The 9,625-nt window shown below is 56.6% G+C and overlaps 2 protein-coding genes across 2 annotated transcripts in view; one reads left to right on the top strand and one right to left on the bottom strand.

Annotated features, from left to right (window-relative positions):
* SFRP1 (secreted frizzled-related protein 1) overlaps positions 1 to 2,321 on the bottom strand; it is a 20,064-nt gene extending 17,743 nt beyond the window's left edge. Inside the window, exons 1-2 of the mRNA XM_009895413.1 lie at positions 2,148 to 2,321; positions 1,419 to 1,514 (exon numbers count right to left, since the gene is read on the bottom strand). Of these exons, the coding sequence (XP_009893715.1) occupies positions 1,419 to 1,514; positions 2,148 to 2,321 (270 nt within the window). The remainder of the gene's footprint in view (positions 1 to 1,418; positions 1,515 to 2,147) is intronic.
* Positions 2,322 to 5,888: 3,567 nt separating this feature from the next.
* Positions 5,889 to 9,625, top strand: part of GOLGA7 (golgin A7) — a 24,176-nt gene continuing 20,439 nt past the window's right edge. The window contains exon 1 of the mRNA XM_009895412.1: positions 5,889 to 6,053. Within this exon, the coding sequence (XP_009893714.1) occupies positions 5,889 to 6,053 (165 nt within the window). The remainder of the gene's footprint in view (positions 6,054 to 9,625) is intronic.

The following is a 9,625-nucleotide window of genomic DNA, read 5'->3' as shown; positions in this document are numbered from 1 at the left end:
GCGCTGCCTGCCGCAGCTCCGGCGCTCCGCAGAGGGACTGCTGCTGGCAGCTTCTCGGAGCAGGAGCTGGGCCACAGCAAGCCAGAGGGCTTGCAGCCACCGCTCTGCACCCCACTCGGAGACCAGTGCGGGACCCTTGGCACGGCACGGCTGTGCTGGGGAGACAGGGCGGGAGCACATGCCAGCGCCGTTCCCTGCAGCGGGCACAGGCACAGGCTGCTGCGCTCCTGAGGGCCTGCAGAGACTCGCTGCCCTCCAAAGGGGGGAGCGGGACACGTTGAGGGCCGTGGGCAGGGCAGGCGGGCCATCCTACAGCTGCTCGGTGGGCAGAGCAGGGTGCCCCTCGGCGCCAGCCAGGCAGAAGGAGCTGTCTCGGTCCCCATGTGCACAAGATGTGGCCATCGAGCAGCTCTGCCCCCTGTTTGCCCGCGCGGCCGCATCCGAGGCAGCTCTCCTGAGCTCCCTCCTCCGGAGTCGTACAAAGCTCCCGTTACTGCTGCTGCCTTCTGCATAAACAGCTCGTGCCGTTTAATACAGGAACTACACCTCATTGAGAGGTAAATGGAAGAGGCTCTGCAGCCTGGAAGCGTGAAAGAGCCACTTTCACCTGAGGGCCAACAGGAGAGAGAAGCCAGTTAGCACCGCTAATGGGGTGGAGAATTCAGCAGTAAACAAGAGAAATCCTCACCATAAGGTGCCCGGAGCTGAATGAAAGGGGCAGTTGGATGGAGCAGGGCCTCTCCTGCTGCTTGGGCTCAGGAAACGGTAGCAAAGCGCCGATCACTGTTTGCACCAAGAAACAGCTACAAAATGGGTTTCTCATCCCTTGAGAAATTCTGGCAGCCTATGATTTGCTTTTACCAAAATCAGCTTAGAAACACTGAAACAGCTCGGTTTTGAGCATGTAGAAAATACCGCAGTGCCCCAGAGGCATGCTATAGTGTGGTACACAACCAGGGCACTGGTCTGCCCAAGGGCTGTTGGGATGAATTTCTCTCAAGAATCTTTATTTGCACCCAAGTGTAACATCCTCAGGTACGAGTCTCTGGAGCAGAACGTGACCCCTGCTCATCTGCGGCACTGAGAACCAAATTGTGCAAGTAACTCTCCATTTTCCATTGCAAGATCATAAGAAAGTCTCAGAACTTCGTTTTCAGAGTGGAAGTGGGCGTGCTCTATTTGGCATTGCTGTAATCTTTCTACTCCAGGCTGAGCAGTGTGATGGAAGCATCATAGGGAGGCAGGCAGGAGGGGGGTTAGGAAACTCTTGTGGGAAAGTTGGGGAGCTCTCCAAAGGCAACAGCAGTAACACTGCGCTAAAACTACCGTCAGGGTTCTGGTTACCTTCAGCTCAGCAAATACCGCGTGGAGCAAGGTGACCTAGCATGGTCACTCCAGAGATGTGTGCCACCACGCACCCGGAGTATCCCACACTGATTAGGGGGCTGGCGGCAGCCCTGACACGCCGTACAGTAGTCACTGAGCTGGAAGGGCTGCGTGCCACAGTTCAGTGCCTGCGGTCCAAGCGGGAAAGCTACAAGGCGGCATGCCTTGGCTGCGAAGTCCATCCCCACTCGAAGCACGGGCAGTTCTTGAATTCGGCCCAGGGAAGGTCTCCCTTCTCTTCTGGATTTGATACCCATGTTCACAGCAGCAGCACCTGTACAGCCATCTAGGAGTGAATTGTAAACTGAAGTAGAATTGCCAAGAAAAACTTATTTTCTTTAAAAAAATAAGATGGAAAAAAAAAAAGAAAAAATCCAAAAAGCCAACAGCTCTGGCCTAGACCACTAAATTGCTTAATACACAGTATAAGTCCCCTTAAATAGCCGCTGCCCAAGAAAGGCTGCTCTTCCAACAAACCTCTTCCAAATTGGGCATTAACTTTGCCGAGTGAAGCCTGTGCAGCCATTTCCATTCATAATTATGTAGCCCACTGCTTCTTAAATCTCTGCACAGTCTCTAATGTCATCATTTAACTTTGCTTTATAGCCATTTATTGCTGCCTCTCCCACCGGGGCTGACATATTCTTATTCAATAATGAGATGCTTTGCAACATGCACGATTTCGGCTATCCGCCGTCCTCTCTGAAAAGCTCAGCCCAATTAACCGCGCTTGTTTCTGGCTCCATTGTCCATCCCCGCACCCTGCGGGACCACGCGCTCTGCCCCCACCGCAGCTTCCTCTGCTCGCCATGACTGCTCTCCTCCACGTCCACCCGTGGCGGGCGCTCAGCGTCGAAGGGGTGGCCGGAGGCTGGTGTGCCCCCACGCCCTTGACACCCATCTCGCCAGTTCACAGCAGTGCCCTCCTGCCCCATCCCGGCCTCCCCGGCCGCATTGCCCACGGGGCAGTGCTGCGGGACGCGCTCTGCCCCAGCCGCCCGGTACTGGAATGTGTGTTTCCCTCCACGCCACCCCGGGGAAACAGGCAGGCGTGGGATAATAGAATATATTAGCCCTGAGCCCATTCAGCCCCGGGCTCTTTACGAACAATGGCTGCTAACTGAGCTGATTTTTGCCAAATGACTGGCTTTCGTGCATGAGCAGCAAAGTGGAGCCCCCAAATAGTCCCATGCAACAATCCGGCAAGCACTATTGCCCAGGGCCCATTGTTTTACTGCTGCGTTTGAGGGCATGGAGGAGTCATGGCCTTGCCTGCCCTGGCATTTCTTCCCCGGTTTCCCACCGCTGCGCGAGCCCCGTCTCAGCCCCAACAGAGGCGGCAGCGATGGGGGAGCTGAGCCTGGCCGGCCACAGGCATCCGCCATCCCTGCCCCGAGCGGGGCCACACGAAAACCACATGCAGCTGCTCGGCGCCAGGGCTCACGCTGCCCCGCGGTGCCCGTGTCCCCACCGAGGAGGGGACGGAAAACGCTGGACGGGGCAGCCCACCCACCACATCCCCACACGGGGAGCCCACCGTGCCAGCCCTGCAGTGGTGAGCGGCTCCCACGCCACCTCCTGCAGCAGGACAGCCCCTGCACACCCCCAGGGAATATTTGCTTTAGATTAGACACCCCCTCGGGCAGCTGAGAGGCGATAGCCCCCGCCGGGGTCAGCCTGCCCAGGAGGATGTTAGTTTTGCCGTGTTTGTTTTCTGGTTTTCTCAGCAGAGAGCTCCCAGGTTCCAATAACACCAATGCAGCCAGGAACGCTCCCTCGCCCCGCGGCATGGGAATCTGCACGGGGGCGGTCTGCAGGCGTGGGGACCCCTTCAGCCGCCCCAGCCTGGTGCCCGGCACTGCCCGGGCTGCAGAGGACACTGACACCAAGAGCCGTCCCACGGCCGGGGCAGGACCAAGGCACGCAACTATTCCGGCCGATGTCTCCCGTTAGTGTGAAATTAGCACCATTAAATGCTATAACTAAGCACAATCAACAGAGGGTTTACTAGCTGAGATAGCACATAAAGAACTACAACAGCTAATGCCTTCAGCACTGCTGAAACTCTGACCGTCTGCCCCTAGTCCCAGGAGGGAACTGATGGCAAATATTTACAGGGGCTTATAAATATTTATCCTGTAATAACTTGCTGCATTACAGCACATTCTTCTCTGTGAGGCTCAGCCTTGCCCTGGACCAGGTGCAGGCTGCTGAGAGGGTCTGTAGCATACATAAAGTTCGTCTGAATAACAAACAGCAAATGCTGGCGTTCAATAAAATCGCCAGGGGCTGAGCTGTGTACGTGAAATGTGCTGCAAGTCATTTCTTACCCAACAAAGAAAAACGTGGCTGTGGAGCGCAGGTGTGCAGGCACCTCGGAGTGGGTGCAAACCCCTTTTGTGCTGCCGGAGTAACCTGGGGAAGGGCTGCAACTCACTGGGGAGCTATAAATCTCACTGCCGCGCCGATGCGATCGATGGGGGCCTCAGCCCAGGAGCAGCCCCGCGGGGATGGAGCATGCAGGGACCCTCGGCTGCTTTGGCGAGGACCCCGAGAGAAGGGAGCTGGGGACCTGCCACCACAAGGAAACATCTCCTCACGCTTCCCGCTCTGCGGCAACCTTCTCTCCAAGGAACCAACCTGCCGCACCCCGAGATCACCAGAGATCGCCCAGATCTGCTCTGCACGCGGCGATTGGGCAGCAGCTCCCCGCAGTGCTCCGTGGAGGGGTCCTCTCCAGCGCCAAAACCTGCAACACCAGCAGCAATCACAGAGGGACCAGCCCATGGTGGCTCTTCCGTCCGTCCCGCAGACCTGGAACGCCAAACCCCAGGGGGACCACAAGCTCCTTAACAGGCACACGCGTCAGTCACCGGGTGAGTACATGAATTATGCGGGGGGTCTGGGAGCTCTCCGGGTCTCTCGGCCTTGAAGGAAAGCTGAGCCCTTCGCTGGGGCTTCTCAGAGTTCTTCTTTGGAGCCTCCATAACAAAACCCAGAAAATAAAGGGGTTTGTATTTTTTCCCTGACTTTCCGCAAATGAAGTCCTCTCCCCAGTGCGGGTGGCTCTGGTGCAGGTGTCCCGAGCGCAGCCGGACCTGGTGGTGCGGCAGCACTGCAGGAGCTGCTCGAGGTAGGCACCACCATACTGGCACCGTGCCACCAGCACCATGCGGCATCCCATCCCCGGCGCGCAGGGAGGATTCCTGGCGCTGCCACAAGCGTTCTCTTCATCCACTGCCTGGCGCAAACCTGACTTGCTTAGCGGTGAAGAGAGCCTGCAACCAGTATTTAGTTGTGTGGTTGTTTCACTTGTTTGGAGGCCAGACATTTATCATCCCTCTAATAATTTTTTGAGCCATCCATCCATCCACTTATTTATTTATCTTTCTCATGCTTAATGATCTGCAAGAGCATAAGCAGCCTGTGGTTTGGAAACCACGCGACAATCTCCAAGCAGCACCAGAGATGGAGTTCTGACCAACTTCCTAACGTGAATAAACAGTGTGGAAAGGCTCCATTGTGTATATTCTAGGTTGCTATTTTCTTAACCCTGTCTCATTAAGATGGATGGAGTTTCTGCTTATTAGTAATTTGGCAAGTTCCTCTTTGTGTACACTCTGCACTTCTCACTAATGACGCTTTGCTTCAGTGATTAACAAAAGAGACTTCCAACATAGTCAGTGAAAACACAGCCACGCACTTGGGGCACTGGGACGGAAATCCAGTGTTCTGGAGATGCCGTTTGTGGACGACGAGAAACTGCAGGGGAACCCAGAAAAGGAAAAGCTGCTGGTCATAAAATCTTTCCTGACATTCAAATAATTTTGACCTGAGGACATTGGCTCTTTGATTTACACGCACAATTGCAGAGCTGACAGAGCCTATAACACAGTGATTCAGAGCCCTTACACGGCTGTTCCTAAAACACATCCGATGGAGATGAAGCTGGCACTGCTACTGCCTGGATTTACAGCTGGCCATTAAAGTATGTTTACAAGCCTTTAGTACAGTGTACACATATGGTAAATCATTGATTGAACAAATAGCTCCTGGTGTCATGCTCCCTCTGTCAACTTTTTCCACTACTATGTTACTCAGCACAGAACCATCTCCTCCAGACCCTGTTGTCGGCGGTGCTGCAGCCCGCAGGCAGGCGTGCGCGCACGGGCACGAGCAAGCTGCTGTGCACGTACCCAAATTTGCACGTGTCGCCCGGGCTGTCGCTGCGATCTAGATGCCGTTGGATCTGTGCCGTACCCACGAGCCAGGAAAGTGGCATCACTTGCACGGGACTGAGTCCCAGCTGGCTACACAACGGGCAAGAAACGGGAGAGGAGGCTGTTTCTGCCTCGGGATATATGTGGGAGCGGAGAGGGCCCTCAGGAGCGCCTTCGCAGGCTCTTGGCTGCCTTCCCACAAGCGGACAGTCGCGGGCGTTTGCCAGTGCCCACCCACAGGACGTGGCAGCTCCTCGGCACTGGCCAGTGCCCCAGCCGGACATGGCTCAGCGGCGCGAGGGGCACGGGAAAAGCATCGAGAGAGTGATCCTGCAACTGGAGACACTGCAGGCAGACCGAGACCCCGGAGTCTCCCCAGCCTGCAACGTAAAGGTCCTAGATGAAGCCCGACCTAAGAGGACAGCTCTTCTCTGCCTGCAGCCGCACGTGAGCCGAGTGACACACGCAAATGTCCCCTCAGGGCCAGGCTGCACCAGCAGCGCAGGCACCATGTCCTCACGCTGGCGGAGAGCTGCTGGATCCATCCCGGCGCCAAGGGCTCACAGCAAGGAGTGAAGGCCAGGGCTGGCACGGCCCCGGGTGTGCTGCACCAGCACAGGCACAGTGGGAGGAAAGCAGGACGGAGACGGGGAGCAGCACCAGGAACGCGGTGGGCAGCAGCGTCCATCTCCCCTGGCACTGGGGTGGCATTGCGCGCCGCCCACGCACAGGACCCCCACGGAAGACATCCTTGCAGCAGGAGAAAAATGCTGTGTTGGGTGTTTCACCAAGCATGCCAGTGCCCGGGAGCGGGGAGCGGGAGGAGCTGCGAGCCCCCGCCACGGCTCATTGTGCCTCTGTGAGAGCATCTGGCCAGCTGTGCAGTGATCTGTGGCCAAACCCTGGCTCCCCTGGCCACGGAGCTGGGCAAAGGCCAAAGGGTAAAGGGCAAACCATGGGAGCAGAAACAAAGCTCGATCAGCTCATTCATGCAAACCTTTTCAAGAGCTTTTGGGTGGCTGGACGGACAGACATGGGAGAGCAGGACCTGCCGTCTGTGTGAATCGCCGTAGGGACACACAGGCTGCCAGGTCCCGTGCAGCCCCTTTGCCACAGTTGAAAGGAGGCGCAGGATGCTGCGCTCCCAGCAGATATTAAGCAAAATGAGGGTGCAGGGACTGCTGCCAGCCAGGGACAGAGCTCAGAAAAGCAGGGCGAACAGTAAAAATGTGGCGCTCTGGGGAGAAAGGCACTGCATCCAGTCCCATTCCTGCAATCTGCTGCGATGACAGCCCAGTCCCCCCCGACGCAGCCCGGGTCCGTGTCTGCAGGGCCAGCGGGGCATCTGCCAGGGCTCAGGAGCTACAGACGGGGGAAACCACGTGAGGGAAGGGCTGACCTGCTGGAAAGCAGCTCTGCAGAGAGGGACCTGGGAGTCCTGGTGGACAAGAAGTCGCCCATGAGCCAGCAGTGTGCCCCTGTGGCCAAAAAGGCCAATGGTCTCCTGGGGTGCGTTAAAAAGACTGTGGCCAGCAGGTCGAGGGTATCATCCTCCCCCTCTGCTCTGCCCTGGTGAGGCCACATCTGGAGCACTGTGTCCAGGTGTGGCCCCCCAGCTCAAGAAAGACAGGGAACTGCTGGAGAGAGTCCAGCGGAGGCTACGAAGATGCTCAGGGACTGGAGCATCTCCCTTGTGAGGGAAGGCCGAGAGCCGTGGGGCTGTTCAGCCCGGAGAGGAGAAGGCTGAGAGGGGATCTCATCAATGCTGAGCAGTATCTACGGGGTGGGCGGCAAGAGGATGGGGCCAGACTTTCCAGTGGTGCCCAGCAACAGGACAAGGGGCAACGGGCACAAACTGGAACACGGGAAATTCCATCTGAACATGAGGAAAAACTTATTTCCCTGAGGGCGGCAGAGCACGGGCAGAGGCTGCCCAGAGAGTGTGGAGTCTCCTTCTCTGGAGATGTTCAAACCCGCCTGGACGCCGTCCTGTGCGACCTGCTGTGGGTGACCCTGCTCTGGACTGGGGGAGCTCCAGAGGTCTCTTCCGACCCCGACCACTCTGGGATTCTGTGAATCGCCACAGAGCAACGGCAGAAGGAGGGCAGGAGAGACGGTGAGGGCAGTTTGGAAAAGGCGACCCAGAAGGCAAGCAGGGCCGCGTTCCCCGCTGTCATCCCTCTATGAGCCGTGCCCCGGGAGAAACACAGCCTGCAGAAGCATTTAGCCAACTTCCATCCTGCCTGGGTCGCTCCTGCAGTGAAGTACCCGTTCCCCATCCTAGTCCCTGTTCACAGCCACTGGGTGATGTGGGGACTGGGAAAAGCCAGCACGGGGAACTGGGGCAGGTCCTGTCCTGGGCTTGTTGAAATTGCATAGGGGACAGGCACAGCTGTTACAAACAATTTTAAAACAACAACAAAAAGAAAGCAGTCAGATTTAATTGTTAGCAATAACCTCTTAAAATAGCAGCTCATTAGCCCGAGTGCAAACAGCTTAAAAGTGTCGGCATGATTTGTGGGATCCTGTGGGGTCTTCTGGGATTTTCTGGGGTTCCTGTAAAACTAATGCAAAGAAGAAACACAGCCCCTGAGTCCCGAAGACAAAAAAAAATGTATTTCGCTTCAAATTAGCACGTGAAAAAGCAGCTCTGGTACGTGGCGGCTGCCATTTTGTTGCTAAAGCCAGGATCTCCGGGGCTGCGGGGGCGGCCATGCAGAAGCAACAGACCCCCCAAAAGGGCAGATGCTTTGTGCCGCTGGAAGCTGGTGCAGAGGATGCCACAGCACCGGCAACCGCGCCAGGCCCTGGAGGTGGAGGAGCCGCCGCAGAGGGCGACGGCGCCTTCAGCCGCTCTCTGCAGCCCGGCGGGAGCAGGAGCACGAAGGACCCCCCCACACCCGTCCTCTCCCCTGGTCCTGCTGCCCCCAGCTTCCCCAGGGCAGGGCCAGGGGACCCCATGTCCTGCGGGACCCCGCTCCGCCACCCGGGTGGAACATCCACCGGTGCCTGAACCCTACCGCCCCAGGGAGCTCTGGAGCATCCTTGAGGTTATGGTCTTGCTTCAGAGCTTTCCTGAATAAAAACTTTTTAATTTGCCAGAAAAGTGCCTGCAGGGCAGGAAGAGCGCTGCTCCCATCCTCTCCTCAAGGGGTGGGAAATGCGGTGGCTTTGCCGCAGGGCAGCAGTGCTGCGGGGCGGGCTCTCCTCCGTCCCTGTCGCACCCAGCGGGTGCCGGTGACGGCTTCTGACGGCGACTGGGAGACGTTGGCTCGAGGTTGATTTTCTGGGGCACAACAGCCCCTGAATCTCAGGTTTTTAATGGGCTGGCAGGGCATCCGGGAGGGAGGAGAGGGAAATAGACTTTTCCTTCCCCCATAAATAATTTTATGGAAGATTTTAAGAGAGATTTAAAGAAGAACCTCTTCCCTCCCTCCCCCCCTTCTGAACTGTACTGAGCATTTTAAACCATTTGCAGAAGGGAATTAATTAACGCAGGCAGCAGAGCCCAAAGCTCTGCAGCAGCCCGTCCTCTGCACAATGGAGATCCCACTTTTTCTCCCCTGCCTGAGAAACACATGCCCAAAATCCAAGAACATAAATTTTTTCTAACCTAATTCATTTTGTAGATTGATGGAGAAAATCCATAACAAATATTTATGACTTTGCAATAAATAACCCTCACAGAAGTTACAAAGAGCTCTGGCGAGTCTCAAGGTAACTTTCAGCGAGTTCCAGGGGTCAGGGCAGAGCGGGATACTGAGTCTATAGTGCTCCAGCCTTTGGCTCATCTGTTTTGAATTATTGGCATTACTCAGTTGAGCAGCGCTCTCAATGGAGTAGCTGTGCTGTGATTCCATGCCATATTTTATTTCTATGGTGGGAGAGAGGCTTCGATAATTATTAGTTGTACTCTGCTGCAGCAAAAAACCAGGCGCAGTGAGTGCGGCTGAGCCGTAGGAGCTGGAGGAGGAAGGCGTCCGTGCCCGAGCAAGACCTGCCTGCGGCAGGATGCAGGG

Source organism: Charadrius vociferus, unplaced genomic scaffold, assembly GCF_000708025.1.
Source record: "Charadrius vociferus isolate BGI_N301 unplaced genomic scaffold, ASM70802v2 scaffold661, whole genome shotgun sequence".
NCBI classification, from domain to species: domain Eukaryota; kingdom Metazoa; phylum Chordata; class Aves; order Charadriiformes; family Charadriidae; genus Charadrius; species Charadrius vociferus.
The sequence above is the reverse complement of the archived record's forward strand: the minus strand, read 5'-3'. Positions and strand labels throughout refer to the sequence as shown.